Source organism: Emys orbicularis, chromosome 6, assembly GCF_028017835.1.
Source record: "Emys orbicularis isolate rEmyOrb1 chromosome 6, rEmyOrb1.hap1, whole genome shotgun sequence".
Lineage (NCBI taxonomy): Eukaryota > Metazoa > Chordata > Testudines > Emydidae > Emys > Emys orbicularis.
In genome coordinates this window covers 35,729,761-35,750,489 of record NC_088688.1, presented here as the reverse complement: position 1 = coordinate 35,750,489, position 20,729 = coordinate 35,729,761, and the positions used below count along the sequence as shown (strand labels likewise).

Genomic DNA, 20,729 nt, shown 5'->3' with positions numbered 1-20,729 from the left:
TTCAAGCTTACACAGAGCTCTTCCTCAGGTCTGGGAATGGTACTCAGTGTCACAGCTAAATATAAGGTGGAACAGATTGTTAAGCATAAGGAGTTAATGTATGTTGCAAAAGACCATTCAAGATGAAGTGAGCAGTTAACACTCATTTGTCCTATGACTGCAGTGGTGTTAAGTGGCTTACAGATTGTTGTAATAAGCCATAAACCTAGACAGTGTATCATTAGACAATTACAACCCATACTCATGAGGATCACATCCTGAAGGAAATCTTACCGGAGCCCCAACTTCTGCCTGCAAACAACCCTCCAACCTTGCCGAAGTCATAATCAGAAGCAAGCTCCCCACATACCAGAACACATCAACTCAACAATACCTGATCCAGCCATAGGGGGGAGGGATAGCTCAGTGGTTTGAGCATTGGCCTGCTAAACCCAGGGTTGTGAGTTCAATCCTTGAGGGGGCCACTTAGGGATCTGGGGCAAAATCAGTACTTGGCCCTGCTAGTGAAAGTAGGGGGCTGGACTCGATGACCTGTCAAGGTCCCTTCCAGTTCTAGGAGATGGGATATCTCCAAAAAAGAAAAGAAAAAGAAATAACAGATGCAAAACCTGCAGCCATATCTCCCCTGCTCCGATGAGCAGTTACCCAACCCCCAATACACCTACATATGCTTATCACAACACACGGTTACCTCATCCTGTGCACTACATGCTCCGACCATCACTATATGTGGGTGAAACCAGACAATCACCATGCTCCTAAATGAACTCGCACAGAAAAGTGATAAAAGACAAAAACACCCTATCAGTCATGGTCAAAAACTTTTCACAAAACCATCACCCCGTATCTGACCTCTCGATCCTCGTCCTCAAAGGAAGCTCCTTCAAAAGACAAGCCTGGGAACTAAAATTCCTAACTTGAAATCATGGACTCAACAAAGACACTGGATTTATGGCTCATTATAACAATCTGTAACCCACTAAGTCTCCTTTGTCCTACAACTGTAGAGGTATTAGCTGCCCACTTCACCTTAAATGGTCTCTTGCAACATGTTAACTCTTTATGCTTAACAAATTTGTTCCACCGTGTATTTAGCTGTGACACTGAGTACCATTCCCAGACCTGAAAAAGTACTCTAAGATTAAAAGCTTGTCTCTTTCACCAACAGAAGTTGGTCCAATAAAAGATATTATCTCACCCATCTTGTCTCTCTAATATCCCAGGACCAATACGGCTACAACTACACTATAAATTTTAACCACACTTTATTTGTGCTGCTTCTCCTAAGGCAACATTGTTCATTTACATTAATCACGATATTCCACATTAATATCCACTAGTTGATAGAGTTTCAGTAAGTTCTCCACAAGCAACACAATGAAATATAGAGCTTCACATTCATCTTTCAGGTCTGTACACTTTTAATATAAAGCTTGTTTCATTAACTTGCATTTCAAAGAATGGGTATCATGCTATACTACAGTTTGTTTATGTATTTAAAGTCACCAGTAATATAATGTAAATAAAACAATGACATACAAATTGACATGCAGTGATGATGTAACTTATTCCTGCAGCCATCTTCACACACAGTCAGGCTCTCTTCATCCAGCATGCCTAACAAACAAATGGGGCACATCTGTTCTTCTTCATCCTTCATACTATAAAAAAACCCAGACATTAGCAATATGAAAAATTGCACAGATCAGAAGCTAATGTAGGTATTAAGTCAAATATTGATTAATGATCAATGCTAGTTGTCATAATACTCTATAACCAGCATATCACATTTAAAACAGTTAAGACCAAGAGTTAGGAGCCTCAGTGAGTGGCGTGATTTTCAGAAGTGCTGAGCACTCAGCAGCTTCTGTTGCAATCAATGGGATCTGCATGGCGTTCGGCACTCAGGAAAATCAGGCCACACAGCTTAAAAATGACTTAGGAGTATAACTTTAGGGAAAGACACAATTTTGAAAATCTTGTCCTAAAGAAATCTACTTTGCTGTTTACTCAATATTTATGATTGGAATGATTAAGGAATTATTAGTAACTTATACATTGAAACAAAACATATTTCTTCTTTGTTACACTTCATCCACAACTCAAGACATTTGTTCAAAAGTTGCTCTTTAGACCATCACAGCAGGTCTTGAATACTATTTGATGAACATGTGTAAAATTCAAAAAGCAAATGTAAAATAAATATAGCTGCTCTATATTTTTGCTGCAAGCAGGTGTAAATATTTATAGCATTCTCGTATGCAACAATATACTAATCAGAACTATTTTATTCAGATCAAAACACCAAATTTTAATCAGCTAAATTTTAGATGTACTTTCATTTTGTTTTCTACCATTAAACAATTACCTTAATTTCAAACTAATAATCTGAGACTACAGAGAATTTATGACTGTATTTAAATTACACTGACAACGTATAATAAAATAGCTGAAATTTACCCATCATAACACATTTTTGCAAATGGGCACAAAGATATATTTTAATTATAATCATTAAAAGACAGAAATGGAAAGAACGTGCTTGCAACAAAATGGAACGGTGTGATGTCGGCTTGCGTTCGTGGAGGGACGGACAAGGACAAGCCGGACAAAGGTGATTAAAAGACATCTTACCAGTTATGCCATTGTATACACCTACATGACTTGAAAAAAACAACCTACGTTTGTCTGGCAACAGTGAATTAAGTTATGACTGTAGAACTGTATATATTTATGTTTTATTTGTGCATTCATTGTGCCTTACACAATCACTTTTATTTTCTAAAAAGTTTTTAAATAATTGAGATTTTTTGCAGATCTGAAAAATCCACATCAGTAAATTTACAGTGAAAATGTTCAATTCTACAGTATCCTAAAAATACAAATTTCAGTGTGGTCATAGCTGTATTATACTTTTTAATTTCAAGAATTATTAGTAAACCATGAATTTTAATGAAGTACAACAGAAACATCAAGATTGTGTAAACTTATCTCTAATGAAATGGAAATAAAGTAATACAGTGACTGTTATATATATGATAACATGCCAAAATGGCTTCACTATAAAACGATTGCAATACATTTTGCTATATCAACAGCTGCGTGGGTTTTCTTCAGGTGTACCCTAATAATGCAACAATGTAATGTAATAAATCAGAAAGTTATCTAAGTTATTACTATAACAAGTCTTCCCAGACATCTATCTAACTAAAGGAATTAATCTGTCAGAAGAATAATTTCAGGGAAACAATTGTAGGCATTTAACAGGTCTGTATGTGTTTATACATAAATATGTATTTACAAGGCAACAGGAAACCATGTTCATAATCTAAAAGCCCAAACTGAAAACACGCCTAAATATATTAATTTTGCCAGATGGACACTGTAGTCTAAAGTAATGTACCAAGATTATTTATTAACATAAGGTTCCATTTTATGCTAAGGTAAGAAAGTGTCATTTTTGGTTTTCTTCTAAGCATCCTCAGAGGAGCATTCACCTTAGTTTATTCAACCAATGTATATAAATTCACAGAAAACATTTAAAAAATATTAAGAACATAAGACTAATAAAATGAATGTTATTCATTTTAGCCCCTAACAAATTTACAAGATCCGTTAAGCAAAAACAATGAAGTAAAAATAAAAATTTGAAACAGTTTTTCAAAGAATCATTAACTTTACTAAGCTTAAGTACTGGAAACATCATAAATAGGATTCTAATATGGTATGTGCCAGAATGAGACAGACTGAAAAAGAAAATAAAAAAATCCTTTTAAAATAATTTAGTTACTCAATGTATATATGTGGCTCAAAAGTGAAGTGTGTGTGTGTGTGTGTGTGTGTGTGTGTGTGTGTGTGTGTGTGTGTGTGTGTGTGTACACACACACAGATACACAGAGTATACTTACTTGGCACTTGCAAGCATATGACTGTTGCTTCTAAGGCCTGGTCTACACTAGGAGGTTATGTCGAATTTAGCAGCGTTAAATCAAATTAACTCTGCACCCGTCCACACAACAAAGCTATTTAGTTCGACATAGAGGTCTCTTAAATTCGATTTCTGTACTCCTCCCCAACGAGGGGAGTAGCGCTAAATTCGACATGGACATGTCGAATTAGGGTAGGTGTGGATGGAAATCGACGCTAATAGCTCCGGGAGCTATCCCACAGTGCACCACTCTGTTGACGCTCTGGACAGCAGTCCGAGCTCGGATGCTCTGACCAGCCACACAGGAAAAGCCCCGGGAAAATTTGAATTCCTTTTTCTGTCTGGGCAGTTTGAATCTCATTTCCTGTTTGGACATCGTGGCGAGCTCAGCAGCACTGGCAACGATGCAGAGCTCTCCAGCAGAGGTGACCATGCAATCCCAGAATAGAAAGAGGGCCCCAGCATGGACTGATCGGGAAGTCTTGGATCTGATCGCTGTGTGGGGCGATGAGTCCGTGCTTTCGGAGCTGCGCTCGAAAAGACGGAACGCAAAGATCTACAAGAAGATCTCAAAAGCCATGACAGAGAGAGGATACAGCCGGGATGCAACGCAGTGCCGCGTGAAAATCAAAGAGCTGAGACAAGGCTACCAGAAGACCAAAGAGGCAAACGGACGCTCCGGATCCCAGCCCCAGACATGCCGTTTCTACGAGGCACTGCATTCCATTTTAGGTGCGGCCTCCACCACTACCCCACCACTGACCGTGGACTCTGAGGATGGGATATTGTCGAGGGCCGTTTCCTCGGAGATGTTAGTGGACGGGGAAGATGAGGAAGGAGATGAGGAGGATTAGGCAGTCGACAGCGCTTACAACGCTGATTTCCCTGACAGCCAGGATCTCTTCATCACCCTCACAGAGATCCCCTACCAACCGTCCCCAAGCGTTAACCCGGAGCCAGAATCAGGGGAAGGATCAGTCGGTAAGTGTTTAAAACATGTAAACATTTATTTTGAACAGAACAGGAATATTAACAATATTAACAATGGGTTTTTCATGATTAGTTTGCCCTAGGCGCTTCACGTTTTAGTCCTTGGCAGTGCAACTACTGCAAAAGAATCAAACAATGTCCGGTTTATGATGATTAGTTTGCCCTAGGCGCTCTACTTTTTAGTCCTTGCCAGTGCAGCTACTGGAAAAGAAGGTCTATATGTCCGGGGATAGAGCTAAAATCCTCATGGGACATCTCCACGAAGCTCTCCTGGAGGTAATTGGAAAGCCTTTGCATGAGGTTCCTGGGGAGAGCGGCCTTATTGGGTCCTCCGTGGTAGGAAACTTTTCCACGCCAGGCTATCATCAAGTACTCCGGGATCATTGCCTTGCAGAGCATGGCGGCATACGGCCCTGGTTTTTGCTGGCTTTCACGCAGCATGCAGTCTTTCTCTGTCCCAGAAATCCTCAGCAGAGTGATGTCGCTCATGGTGACCTGCTTTGAATTAGGGGAATGTTACTGTTGGGACTGCTTGCCTGTTCCTTTACAGAACTGTAACCGGCGGTTTACAGCCACGCGGTGGAGGTGGGAGAGGGGCAGCATACAGGGATCTTTCCCGGGGACAGCCACGAGGGGGTGGGACAGGGGCAGAGTTCATGCTTGCCGGATTGCCGGTAGCAGGAACTGGCCAACGCTAGGGGCATTGCTTTGAACGTGAAAGGAGGGCACTGCTATAATTTAAGTTTTAAGCAGCCAAAAGTCTACGGCTTACCATGTCAGCCTGCTACCCGAATTCCGCTGTCCTGCCCCGCTTCTCTGATCTCCAGTGCAAGACCCCAGGCACTGAATGCGAAGGCCGAAAATTCGACCTTGTCCTGAGTGCGCATGTGATAGGTGCTGTGCACGGTCTTCTTCACAGAGAAAGACTATGTTCATTGTTCACAAAAAATTATCTTTGTGAGGAATTCACTCCCTTTTTCACATCCCACAGCTGCGACTGTCTCCCGACCTACCTTGGCATCCCCCTCCCAGAGGCTGGCGCAGATTAGGCGGAGAAAGAAAAGGACACAGGACGACATGTTCTCAGAACTTATGGGCTGCTCCCGAGCCGAGGCGGCCCAGCAGACCCAGTGGAGGGAGAACATGTCCCAAATCTATCGATCAGACATTGAACGGGAGGAGAGGTGGCGTCAGGAAGACCAGCAGGCGACTCAAACGCTGCTTGGACTAATGAGGGAGCAAATGGACATGCTCCGGCGCCTTGTGAATGTTCTGCAGGACCGGAGGCAGGAGGACAGAGCCCCGCTGCAGTCTATCTCTAACCGCCCTCCCCCGCCACAAAGTCCCATACCCCCCTCACCCAAAGTCCCAAGAAGGAGGGGTGGCAGAGTCTGTGAAAACTCTCACTCCACCCCTGCAGACTGCTCAAGGAGCAGAAGGCTGTCATTCCCCAAAATTTGAGAAGTCCTTTCCTTCCCGCCTCACCCAAGTCCCCGGCCCAGTTTCATCCCCTAACTGTTTAGTTGCTAATAAAAAATAAGTTTCTTTTAATTACTGTTTCCATCATGTTCTTTTAGAGGACAGTGTGTTTGAAGGGGGGGAAGGGGATTGGTAATTGGACAGGACAGTCACCTTTACCAGGGTACAGACAGGGGGGCATGTTCAGCAGCAGGTCACACACACATTGCAGTCACTAGGCACCCTGGTCAGTCTGGGAGGTGGTTTTTATGTTCTGTGTGTGTGGGGGCTATGTGAGTTTGTGGCGGGGGAGGACGGTTAGAGATCTTATGCAGCGGTCCTTATCCTGGATCACAGAGCCACGCAGCAGCGTCCTCCCCCGCCACAAAGTCACATAGCCCCCACACACAGAGTCCCGAAAAGGAGGGGTGGCAGGCTCCGTTGAAACAACCAGTCCACCACTGCGGACCGCTCTAGGAGCAGGAGCCTGTCATTCCTCGAGTTTATAAGCGTTCTTTCCATCACTACACCCGCTCCCCACCACAGTCTGCGTCCCAGTTTCAACCCTTTACCGCGAAACCCGTAATAAAGACAACGGTGTTCATTAACAAAGTTCCATGTATTTTATTTTTAAACGTGTGTTGGAAGGGGGGGGACGGGGTGAACGGGGTATGTAGCTGCAGAGAATAGTCAACATAAACTGGGTAAAGAAACTGGGGCAGGTTCAGCTTCTCTTTAAACAAAATTAATAGTCACAGGTTACCCTGCTCACTGAGGAACCTAGCTTTCAAAGCCTCCCGGATGCACAGCGCATCCCGCTGGACTCTTCTAATCGCACGGCTGTCTGGCTGGGCGTAATCAGCAGCCAGGCTATTTGCCTCAACCTCCCACCCCGCCATAAAGGTCTCCCCCTTGCTCTCACACAGATTGTGGAGCACACAGCAAGCTGCAATAACAATGGGGATATGGGTTTCGCTGAGATCAGAGCGAGTCAGTAAGCTTCTCCATCTCCCCTTGAGATGTCCAAAAGCACACTCCACCACCATTCTGCACTTGCTGAGACGGTAGTTGAAGAGTTATTTTTCAGTGTCCAGGGCGCCTGTATAGGGCTTCATGACCCAGGGCATTAGCAGGTAGGCTGGGTCCCCGAGGATCACTATAGGCATCTCCACATCCCCAACAGTTATTTTGTGGTCCGGGAAGTAAATACCTTCCTGCAGCCGTCTAAACAGACCTGAGTTCCTGAAAACACGAGCGTCATGAACCTTGCCCGGCCATCCGACGTTGATGTTTGTAAAACGTCCCCTATGGTCCACCAGTGCTTGCAGCACCATTGAAAAGTAGCCCTTTCGGTTAATGTACAGCCTGGACTGGTGGTCCGGTCCCAGGATAGGGATGTGAGTTCCATCTATAGCCCCACCGCAGTTTGGGAATCCCATCGCGGCGAAGCCATTTATGATGACCTGCACGTTTCCAAGGGTCACTACCTTTGACAGCAGTAGCTCAACGATTGCGTTGGCTACTTGCATCACAGCAACCCCCACGGTAGATTTGCCCACGCCAAAGTGGTTCGCGACTGACCGGTAGCTGTCTGGCGTTGCAAGCTTCCAGAGGGCTATGGCCACTCGCTTCTGGACAGTCAGGGCTGCTCGCATCCGGGTGTCCTTGCGCTTCAGGGCAGGGGACAGCAGCTCACAAAGTTCCAGGAAAGTTCCCTTCCACATCCGAAAGTTTCGCAGCCACTGTAATTCATCCCAGACCTGCAGCACTATGCGGTCCCACCAGTCCGTGCTTGTTTCCCGGGCCCAGAATCGCCGTTCCACAGCAACAACATGACCCATTGCCACCATGATGTTCACGGCGCGGGGTCCCGTGCTTTGCGAGAGGTCTGTGCCACTCTCAGACTTCATGTCCTCACCGCGATGCCGTAACCTCCTCGCCCGATTTCTCAGCATCTGCCTCTGGAAAAGGTGGACGATGAGGTGCGAGGTGTTGACAACGGCCATAACTGCAGCGATGGTCGCAGCGGGATCCATGCTCGCAGTGCTGTGGCGTCCGCGCTGTCACTCACCAGAAAAGCGCGCGAAATGAAATGATTGCCCGCCGGCGCTTTCAGGGAGGGAGGGCCGGAGTGACGGTTGGATGACGACAGTTACCCAAAACCACCCTCGACACATTTTTTTCCCCAGCAGGCATTGGGGGCTCGACCCAGAATTCCAATGGGCAGCGGGGACTGCGGGAACTGTGGGATAGCTGCCCACAGTGCACCGCTTCCAATGTCGACGCTTGCCCCGTTAGTGTGGACTCACAAAGTCGAATTACTGCCCTTAGTGTGGATACACACGTTCGACTTTGTAATATCGATTCCACATATTCGATTTAAGTAAAATCGAACTACTCTCGTAGTGTAGACATACCCTAAGTGATATAGCTTGCTTTCAAAATTATTTGCACAGGAAAAAATGAGATATTTCTACATTTGTGAACATTTGCATGCATGCTGCATATGAACACATGCACACACACAAACACGTCAGTTTTGGGAGCTAATGTGTACTCCAGTCTTAAAAATGATTGCATACTTTTTTTTAAATTTTCACTTTGAACAAGGAACAAAGGAATAGATTCTCTGCAAAACATCAATATCTAACACATTTTTCAAACAGGTCTTGTAAATTCAATATGCCTGTGTTGGTATCAAGATGACCGATGTAAACTTGATTGATTTTTTTTTTTTGCATACACAATTATTTTGTGACTTAAAATGGAAGCAGCTTTAAATAGATTAAAATAAAATGTAAGTATATCTAAACCTCCAAAATTGGGGGGGGGAGGACGGTGGGGTGCTACAGAACAAAGCTTTTTAATTCCTTTAGAAAAATACTAACCTGTTTTCTGAACTAGATGTAGAAGTACTAGATGATGACAATGTATGAGAATTTGACATGCGTGAGACAAACTTCTGGATGGTGTTACGAGATGGAGCTTTGATCCTTGAGCTACGCCTACTGTGATATTTCTGGAACAAACTCTCAACCTAACATTGGGAAAAGATAGTAACAGTAGTATTTATGCTATAAATACCTCACACATAAAAAGATGTTCTTGAGATTTAAATACTGATAATGAAATATATTTATCTATATGTTTATAACACATTATTATTATTAAATTGTAATTGCAGCTGCAACAGCAGGGATTTCACTATGGTCTTGAGAATAAAATGGTTTGCAAGGAACAAACTAATTTACATAAAAATCATCAGGTCCATTTTTCTTTACTTTGTACAAAGATTGTGTGGCAGAAACGTGCTCAGCTTAATAATTTACTATTGAGACAACAGATAAATGATACACTACAGATGCTGATGAAAATATAAATTTAAATTAAGTGGAAAAGAAAGTTTTATAGCATATTCACTGAACCAAAGATTTCTACTTTTCAGTTGCTCCTTTTATTGCAAAAATATTTTTCTAATATTTAGATAGTTTCAAAAACTAACACCCAGAAACACTGGCTAAATTAAAAACTATTCCTTTAAAACTTGGTACAGTCTTCAGCCATTTTAAAAACATGCCCTAAAAATGCTGTAACTTTGTGTGTGTACTCACATCTGCTATTAAATACATCAGGAATTAATTACCTCAAAATTCTTCAAGGTCTTTCTCCAAAGCATTGGGTCTGAGGGTTCTAACTGGAACACTCGAAGCATGACAAACAGCAAATGAATACAAAATGTTCCACGCCCGCAACTGCATGTCTACAAAGAAACATATAGCAGGTTTAGGGCCCTACTGTGGCTTGATACTTACACATGTGCACATTCTTCATTTAAGCACCTACACTGTCTAGTACTTTGCCCAGACAGTAAAAATACAAGACCATGAATGGATGTAGCGTGAAATTAAACTTCTAAAATGTGACTAATGCTTCTGTTCTTCGTCAAGAAAGAAAGAAATGGGAAACAGCAAATTATGCTACTTTTCTCCTGACATTTTTCCCCTCAGAGGCTGTAGTTACCATTCATATCAAAGGACCTTATGCACCTGATCCTCATATCACCAAGTATGAGGGCAATCAAGAAATTTTCTTCTGCCATTTATAGGCCTTTGCACCCTATTCCAAGAACACACAAGTCTAGTTGTTCCCTACTGAATAGTCACACCATCATTAGGAGGGTCTATTTGGAGAAGATCCCATAGCAGGTATTAATACTACTATGAGACTGTTCAGAGAGCTTTCATATGCATTTGTTCTACATTTACCAGTAAACAGTGTGTATATATATCCAGGAAGTGTAGACCATAAGACATAGCTATAAGAAATTAAACGTGCCTCCTTGTAGTGGAAGATGGAGCAAAACACAAAGTGGCAAAATTTCAGCCAAAATACTAGTTAGAAATGAATATCACATCCACTGAGGGAGTGTAAAATGGGTGAAAAATAAATGTGAAACACTAAATTTGCACATTATCAATGATTCCTCAGCTAAATTAAATGGATTTTTAAAAGAAAAGTGTTTGCTACAGACAACCTAATGTTTGAAATATAATTGGCACATACTCATCATATGTACACAATACACCTTTTAAATGCTATTTCATAGGATAGCTAAATATCTAACTTTGGTTTATAAATTTATAACTTCATCTAACTTGGTTCTATACAATTTCCAAACTCTGTAAATAAAAAATATTGTAGGCATGCTAGGTGATTCCTACCTGAGGCCCAATGAACACCCTATACTTGTTATCAGGGCTGTCTCCTCCAATTAAGAAAGAATTAGGTCCTATCTGCTGCAACAGGTACAATCTGGCTCGCATAACTTTGTTGACACGACGATTTGTTTCCTCAGGGCTATATGGTGAGAAGCCATCTGGAGATGGAGCTCTCCGAGGTGGTGTTATTCTCCCACTTTGAAACTGCAACGAAATTGTTTCCAATATCAACTATTTCTCTCTTCACTAAGAAATTCTTACACAAGACTATTATTTGTTTGTTAAGCGACAACAATAAGCTCAACAATGCTCTCAGCACTGACCAGAACGCAAAATGAGAAAAAGTCTCTACCTTAAAGGGACTACAAGGATTATCAAGGTGCATTTATTTTCTTCCATGCTCAAATCCAGCAGACATCAGATGCAGCAAACATATGAAGTTTTAAACAAGCTTGTTGAAATATTAACAGAGGAAGTAAAAATCCAGTAGCTGGTTTTTATTTTTCTTGAAATTTTTGTTCATTGATTTTATTGCACTATTTTACCTGAGTAATTAGAATTGAGAGACCATTATGGACTTGTGAAGGGCAACACTGAATACTGGTTCTGTGAGATGAAATTTCTTCATTTATAAAGTATATTAGCACTTTTAAATTCTAGCCATTGAAGAATAAGAGAGTTTAAAATAAATTTTCAAAGGAAGATATCAGATAAAAGATGAAATGCCTTTCTCTTGTCTTAACTATGCAAACAGATTTCTCACTTAGGCCTCTATATTTTTTATTCTAAAAGAAATGACCCAACCTAGTATCAAAGTGCATTTGTCTTCACTTGAATTTCTCTAACATATTAAGATTTTTTAATACTTTTTCTGATGTTAAACTTAATATTGCCACTGAATGGTTGGGAATTTCAAATAGTGAAGTAGAAGATTGTAAGTGAACTATTCCTGTTAGTCATTAATTCTAACATGGACTAAACCAGGGGTTCTCAATCTTTTTCTTGCTGAGGCCCCCCTTAACATGCTATAAAAATGCCAGGGCCCAGTGGGGGCAGGAAGGGGGAAGTCGGGGCTCCGGGCCAGAGGGGACACCCTTGGGCATAGGCATAGTTTGACTTCTATTTGGGGGAGCAAGGTCTGGTGAGGCATGAGCCAGCTCCATACAGTGGGGTCCAGGGAGGGAGCGCAACCTCCACCCCAACTCACTCAGGAGCCCACTAAGCCTGTCTGGGCTGTGTGGGGACACAACCAAAAAAATATAAACTCTAAGGGGGGGACTCAGCTCAAAAAGTTTGAAAACTGCTCAGGGTGCAGGGAGGGGATAGCTAGGGGCTGTGTGAAGTGAGGGGTGTAGCTCAGGGTGCAGGGGGTAGGATGACCAGACACCCAAGTGTCAAAAATCGGGACAGTGGGTGGGGGGTAATAGGAGCCTATATAAGAAAAAGACCCCAAAATCAGGACTATCCCTATAAAATCGGGACATCTGGTCACCCTAGCAGGGGGAGATAGCTAGGGGCTGTGTGCAGGCAGGGGAGTAGCTCAGGGTCAAGCAGGGGGTAGCTAGGCAGGCAGGGGAGTAGCTCAGCCTCAGGGTGCAGGCAGGGAGTTGTTAGGGGCTGTGTTGGGGGGGCTCTCAGTGCGGCTCGCAGCTTCAGTGGGCAGTGGCTGGAGCTCCCAACTTCAGTGCTGGGGCTCGGGGCACCGGGTTTCAGTTGCAGGGCTCTGTGCCCCCCCGAAAGGGCTCATGGACCCCCAGGAACCACTGGACTAAACTTTACTTTTAAATTAACTTTATTTCCAGTGACAAAAAATTACGAAAACTCATTCAATGGAAAAAAGTTCATTAACTACAAATGGAGGAAAGGCAAAATTGATTTTCTTAATTGTAATCTTGGTCTCTCCTAGCATGGTGCCACTGTTCCCAACGGAAGTTACAACTCATGGCATTTCTGACCAATCAGTAGAAAGGAAGCAGAGCGCTCTTCTTGGAAACTGAAAGTCTACAGCAGTAGATCTATCACGGGAGAAAGAAAAGTAAACTGCACGCATTCTACCTCGTGCTCGGATATATTGCTGTTTTCTGTAGCAACCTCATGTGCTTCAGCCAAGATTTTCAGAAGTGGAAACCTACAGTCAGACTTCTTAATAAGTCAGGCCACTTATTTAGGAGCCTAAATTGGGATCCAGGAGCTTAACTTAAGGTATAGTTGCTCTTTTGCCAAGTGGTAGCAGATGTCCACGGGCCCGTGTAGGTTGGCTTCCCAGTGACAGAGAAATCAGTGAAATGGAGTCTAAGTATTCTATACTTATTCTAAGTAAAGCTTGTTTTATTTGTACACATACACCAGTTCTGGAACAGAGGTGTTCACAAACAGCATGTAGGCAATTGCTTCTTTTAGAAATCTCAACCCAAAAACCAAGACCTGGTTCCCAGGGAGCACCTCTGCTTCAAGAATTGACTCCACTCAAAGATCCAGGAAGGGAGCAAACTCTGCCACCAGAACTTTACATAAGCAAACTAACACCTAGCATGTGTCTTTCCAACACTGGATATTTTCTCATGTGCTAAGAAAAAGATCTTGGAAGATTATGGGTAACAGTACCATCTGGTGACACCTGCCATAACAGATTCTATTTTTGAAAATCTTGATCCAGGTTTATTTGCTACAAAAACAACAGATCAAATCAAGCATGGAATCGCATCCTTCATATTTAGTTTCCTAACAACTATGAATGTAATATTTATTACGCATACCACACGTTTCATTATCCTAAGTAAAATCACAAGTGGGAAACCCCTTTGAACATGCATCTTCTCTCCAAAACCAGTAGTTAGAGATAGCCTTTGTTTACAATTCAGAAGTACCAAATTTTGACATGTGTATAGCAATACCCCCCTCTTCCATAAATGGTGACATCTCAAAATAAAGTCAAAACGATAATTATATTACATTTTCCAACTTACAGGCACTGGAGATACCCTTTTTCTTCTAACACCTGGTGATTCTGATTTAACAGTTCTAGAGGATGAGGATGAGGAGCTACTAGGAGAAGGGCTACGTCTTCCTTTCTGAGTTGCAGAAGCATTGCTTTGCCCTTCAACTTGAGGTTCTATTGATAGTTTGTTGCTTTCAGAGCCATCACCTTTCACTGGGATTGGTTTTACCACCTTGTAGGAAATAAGTCACATAGTTTGTGATTAGTAAAATGATCATCTTCTAAATAAAGCAACAGAACACACTAACTTGAAGTCTGTTTTGGAAACATATGTACAATGTTTATATTTATTTGTTTCACATCTGATATATTCCCTTTATACTGAAATTATTAGCTATTCCCCAATTATTTTAGTGATCAGTGTTTGAGAGTCACATTGGCATTTCAAATGTGTGTGTATTATTAGATTAATTCCCATTCTGTTTTTCTTAGCAATCATATGTCCAAAATTAACATTCATTCATGTCTATAATGTTAACAGTTTCTGCATGACTTATTTGCCACCTTTGGTTCTTCCAGGTTATAGCTGAAACTATTTATTAAGCAATCTGAAGTCAAGAAGAAGTGGCCAAGTTCTTTATTGTAAATAATTATGCTTTTGATCTTACTCTTTTGCATGCATCTTTCAATGTTATTAGGACAAAACCAATCACAAGCCATCTTGCAGAAGAAGAGCAAAATGAACTCCTTGCATTTTGGTTTACGTAAAGAATTTATCATGGAAAATGTTTTTTTCTGGTGATAATCACCTGTGCTAGACAAATGGGGGATTAATACATCAGAGTTTTAAGAATGTGATTTTTTTTTAAATTAGAAACAGAATTTTTGGGGGGTTTTGACTGAGAAAAGGAAGAGAAAATGGTTTAAAGTTTTATTCTGTAAACAAAGCTACTTTGGATGTCAACAGAGGGCAGTGTTGTCACAATATTTTTAAGCAAAACAATATCAGCTGAGCTATTTGACTTTCTAAGTATCAAACACATTACAGATCTGTAAACTATACAGAATTAGCAACAATTCTTCAAACAGCCAATAAAAGTGAACAAAGGGACCATAACTAAGTGTCAGCAATCATAACTAAGATACAGGGTAGTGGGGTTTTAAGAACAAAAATTTATTAAGCCGTCTTGGCACTTTTCACAATTGTAAATAATCAGTAAAAAAAATTCAAATTATTATTACCCTTTCTTGAACACTACTTACCACAGGGCCTCTCCTGCTTCTCCTTTCCAGCCATTCATGCTTCCAGGCTGGCATACATGTTGCCTTGAGTTTCTCCCTGATCATGCGCTCTTCTGGGCGGTCATCCATTTTCTGCAACCCCCTGAGGGTTTCTTTATTCTCCATGTCACGACTAAAATAAAGAAAAAAAGAAAAAAAAATCATAAATGTGATTGTCTTTAATTAAAATTAGAGACATAACACTGTGGTATTCTTAAACCTTGTACCATCATAAATTTATCTCTCTCTCTCCTTACAATATAACTACCAAAACATTAATTCCAACTGGCTGGAGCAAGCCACTTAAGCGTTACTGTGAACAATTTGCTACCCTGCTATTTGGAGCATAACTGCTTTGAGGCATATTTACTTGAAATGTGTACTAGTCTGGGTATTAGACATCCAATAAGAAAGGCTTCTTTATGAAATACTAATTTGAACCAAAACAAAAACCCCACATCAACCAATCCCCCGCCTCCAGAACCTCCCATAAAAAGCTCAGAAGTTTAAGATTGCTCATACACCTATAGACACATGAAGGCTTGCAGTGTCTCATGTATTTTAAGACAATTTATAACATGAATAGTGTAGAAGATTTAGAAAGTGGAAGGTATAGTATAAAAATATGTCATGCCACAAGTCATTTGTGCAAAGAAAAGCTTAGTGAAAGCACTTAACACTTAATTTGTTTAAATTAGAAAGGGAAGTCATAAAAGTAAGGATTAGTTAAGAGCTGCTTTCTGGACTACTTTTGACTCAAAAGCATTCCCAGTCAGCTATCATCATAACAAAAATATGTAGTCCGCTAATATCACTAAAATGAATGCTTATATGATTTTGACCTACAGCAAAGTAGTTGTCTGTGTTTACAGGCAACAAAAATACTCAAATACTTAAGTACACATGAGAACAGCCAGAAGGATTAACTGATTCTATTGAGCTATCTGCTAAATCACCAAGAAAACCACATTCCTAGCCACAACACATGATCCCTTACCATGTTCTAGAAGTTAGTTCATTTAAAAGAAAATAAATTGTATTTTTTCAAAAAGCAAATCTATCACCTAAACCCAATTTATTATTATTAATTATTATTATTATAATCAGACTGTCAATCTGAATGGATGCTTATCAAAAATATTTAAAAAAATCAAATTAATGTGGAAAAAATAGGGCTTTTAATAATTTGTCTACACAGAACAACTAATTTGCATATTTGACGTTGTTTATATATACACACACAATCCCATCTTAACTTTCTGAAATGTTTATCTTAGTTATGCAGATAGAACTTCACTACTATACATTGTCTTCTATGAGTTTTTTGTAAGTAGTATTACTATTAGACAATCTGCAATATATAAATTATCTTTCCTGTGATGAAAATAAATTTAAAATGTCTCTTCTGTGCAACAATCCATATCTAACAGTGAAAAAGAGATTATAAAGAATGAAAAAAAAATACTTTGATCAAATGTTTTTGTTGGCCCAAAACAGCATTGATTAATGTTACAAGAAATTTTTTCTCTCATTGTAGAGACAAAGGAAACAAACTATCTAGAGACAGGAAATATCTTTTTCCTGTTCAGTGCAGAACTGCCATACACAGATGGACACCAGAAAACAAAATATTTTCTTTTCTTTCAAGCAACATCCTCTAAACATACTGCTAATATGAGTTTGATTTTAGGTGTTTTATTGAAAGTGGCCGATTAATCCTAAATACAATGAAAATTCCATCCAAATAAGTAAGCCATTTTAAACGCTGAAAAAGTCAGGCCCAATCTGAGTCATCAAGGAGATCAAATATATATTTAAACAAACCCAAAATTGGGATAGTCATATCTCTGCTGCATGAAAAAAGTGTCTGACTCCTAATATAAACAACAACAAATTCTTCAATATCGTGAAAGACAGAATATTATTTGTGTTTCTGTAGTAGTCAGAGTTCCCCATCAAGAATGAGGCTCCACTGGGCTGAGGGCTACACAAGAATATACAAAATCACTCCCTAGCTTATATAGGGCCTTATTTATATTTCTTCCTTATTCAGCCAAAGCACCCCAGATGACTATGGGAGCTTTACCTGAATAAGAACTGGGCCCATATAATGGTACAGCCACAAAAATCTAGGTGAGAATTTGCCTTAGATATTTTAAAATTACTTAAACATCTAAAATATACTGTAGCTGTAATTTCTGTAATTTCATGATACTAGCCATTTCAAATGCATGAATACTTTTGTATACAAGACAGAAAAACTATGCAAGCAATAAGAGAATGAAGCATACTATTTCATCTGTTCACATAACCATGATTAACTTCCCAACTGATATAAAAAAGTCTTAGTGGCCCTTGAACTTGAATTCATGAACAATGTAATACAACAGTGAAGGCTTCACAATCTGTACTTGTTCTCTAAAAAGCAGAAGCAACTATCTGGTTCTCTCATGTGACAGTAAAACCAATATATTCTTACTTACAAAGAACTCTTGTTTTTAAATGTAGGTGGGATAGACCAGCTGAGTCTGAAAGTGTTCTCTCTAATAATCTAAGATAAGTTCTGCAACAGGGTATTCTGCAATTAAGTATCATATATTACCCCAGAACACTGTTTTGGAAAAAAAAAAGTGTTTATGTCACTGAACTCAAATATAGTTTTAAGTGAAGTGCATTATTAAGAATTCTTGTACTGAGCATTTAAGACAATTCCCTCCCCCAATGTGTGCATGGAATATCCTTGTATCTTGCAACATATTTTATAAACTGAGTTTATCCACAGTTGGGCCTGATCTTCATAACTAAGGCAAGACTCCCACTGACTAAAATGGGCAATGGCAATTTTGAGTCATGTTAGCAGGATTGGTTCCTATAGTACTCCATTTTAAAATCCTCAGAACAATAAAAATAGCTTTTGATGGATTTTGTGGACTGCACCACTCCAACAAATCATCAAGCGCCTGATCTTGCAAGGTGCTGAAGACTAACTCTGATCCAGAAAAGTTTTTAGGCACAAACTCAACTTTTAAGCATGGCAGTACTCCCAACTGAAGATTAACACTAAGCATGTGCTTAAGTGCTTTGCTAGAGCAAATGGAGAGCACCTGGCTGAATTTTAACGTTAGATCTCTGCGAATAAAACTACTGCAATATTGCTAGCGGAATATAATAATCAGTAATTTTGTGTGCATGTACGTACACACACACACATACTTTCAGTTCACTTTTAACCAAATATACTTATAAAAGCCACACTTTTGCCACAGGTCATTTTTAGGACTACTACATAAAAGTATTCATATAATAAAAGATACAAATACAAGCTTAGGCAGTTTATTAATATTTGGAAGTTCACATATAATTAGGAAGAATTATTTCTGATACACATTTTATGACCAACTGCTACAATGACATGAACTACTTACTACTGGACCTACTTCTTATATTAAGTGTTTGAGATTCAAATACCAGAATACATAAATCTTTTATAACTTAAAATTAAATACCAAATGTTCAAAAACAAAATGGAAATTAGTTTCCAGTTGCTGTTCCTGAATAACTTCACTACCACCACGTGAAGAATGTCAAATTATTAAATTATCCATCTATTCAATACACATTTTATAATCTGTCCTTGTAGCTCATTCTTTCCACTGCATCAGGTGGCCATGTATTCAAGTCACAAACTAGATTCAGATTTATACTTCATGCAGATGGCAGGACCTCAGAGAGAAAAAAGGTTACATTCCTTTGTCTGAGGGGTTAAACAGATGTTCCCTATCTGCACATGCAGTTAGAAATTAGATAACATCTCAGCACTATAAAAGTACAGTGCTATGTAAGTAAATTACATACAAAAGTCTACGTTAAAACAACATTAATTTAGGTTGCAAGGTCAAGCACTGGAAGAACATGAATATCAGAATTAAGGTTGCCAGTGCAACTGTATCATCTGAGCATTTCACAAACGCACAGATTGCATTTCAAATCAGAGTATTATCCTCATTTTACAGATGGGCTAATGGAGACAAAAAACTTGCCTGAAGCCTCACAGTGAATTACTGGCAGAACCTCATGACTTTCAACATTGAGTTCATTCCTTCAGATCATGCTGCTTTACTGCCAAAGTGTTGAGCATCCACAGCTCCTACTCACTTCAGTTGTACTAGTGAGTGCTCAGTACTTCTGCAAATCAGACCCCAGGCATTCAAGCTGGGTACACAGAACTGAGGAACAGACAATTAGTGGCCACCTGCCAAAATTTGTGTTTAAGTGACTTGCTCAGCATCACACAGGAAGTCTATGGCAGATGCATGAATAGAACAGAGTTTTTCTGCCTTAAACACCAGAATATTTTCTCTTCCTGAAACACACTGCCTATCTCATTCTCTACACATTCTAACTTCTACAGCAGGAAAGGAAGGATTCCTAAAAACAACAGCCACATTTAGTACACTGCCCTGATTCATTCCTTGAGCCCCATCCATCCTGTGCACTGAATGTGGCAGGAGTCCTTTGGAAAAATGGTATGTGATCACATAAAGTTACAATACATATACACAAGAGGGAAGAATTAGGGTTGCCTGGGCAGGCAACAGAGCTTTCAAGAGCCATGACCTACAACCTAAATGATTTGCTTTTCACATTTTTTACATGTAATTTCCTAAATTTATTTTTAAAGGTAAAAATAAATTATATTATGCAATTGTAATAACCCCCACATAATGCATCATCAGGCATTGAGAGACTAAGGGTAGGTCTATGCTGCAATTAAACTCCTGTGGCTGGCCCACATCATTTGACCTGGCTCGCAGGGCTGTAAAATTTCAGCATAGACATCCAGGCTTGGGCTTGAGCCTGAGCTCTGGGACCCTGTGAGGGGGGAGGGTCCCAGAGCCTGGGCTTCAGCCCAAATCCAAACACCTACGCTACAATTTTACAGCTCCGAAGATCCCTGCGAGCCCTAGTCAGCTGGGTGTTTAACTGCAGTGTAGACATACCCTAAGTGACTTGTACTGGGTGTGTGGGCTGGACAGAACAAGCTTGACACTTCCCCCACCCAACTAAAAGTGCTCTGGCAGGAGCTGGTCTGCCTCTGCTCTCTGAAAACCCCAGGCAGCAGTGTGCTTCTGTTACACTGACAGCAAGAGACTTTGCTCTTCAGAATATTGGCTTGCTGCCAAAATTATGAGAAATGCTAACCAAAAATGAGAAGTGTTGTTTTTCAACTTCCGATAGCTCAGCCAAACCTGAGTGGAATTTCATGGAGCAAGCAAAAGGCATGTTCCTAGCCCAAAGGCTTTCTCCCTGATGAATTTCAAAAGTCTTCTCCAAACAATGCAGGTAGTAGAGCTTCTCAAAAAGATTACAGGAATCTTGTATTATGGAAAGTTTTAGGCAACCTAAATACAGAAGA

At 40.3% G+C, this 20,729-nt stretch overlaps 1 protein-coding gene across 1 annotated transcript in view; it reads right to left on the bottom strand.

Annotated features, from left to right (window-relative positions):
• The window catches only part of MAP3K1 (mitogen-activated protein kinase kinase kinase 1), a 98,588-nt gene that overhangs the window by 22,268 nt on the left and 55,591 nt on the right, over window positions 1-20,729 (bottom strand). Inside the window, exons 8-13 of the mRNA XM_065406682.1 lie at window positions 15,296-15,446; window positions 14,061-14,264; window positions 11,098-11,298; window positions 10,020-10,136; window positions 9,265-9,413; window positions 1,540-1,661 (exon numbers count right to left, since the gene is read on the bottom strand). Of these exons, the coding sequence (XP_065262754.1) occupies window positions 1,540-1,661; window positions 9,265-9,413; window positions 10,020-10,136; window positions 11,098-11,298; window positions 14,061-14,264; window positions 15,296-15,446 (944 nt within the window). The remainder of the gene's footprint in view (window positions 1-1,539; window positions 1,662-9,264; window positions 9,414-10,019; window positions 10,137-11,097; window positions 11,299-14,060; window positions 14,265-15,295; window positions 15,447-20,729) is intronic.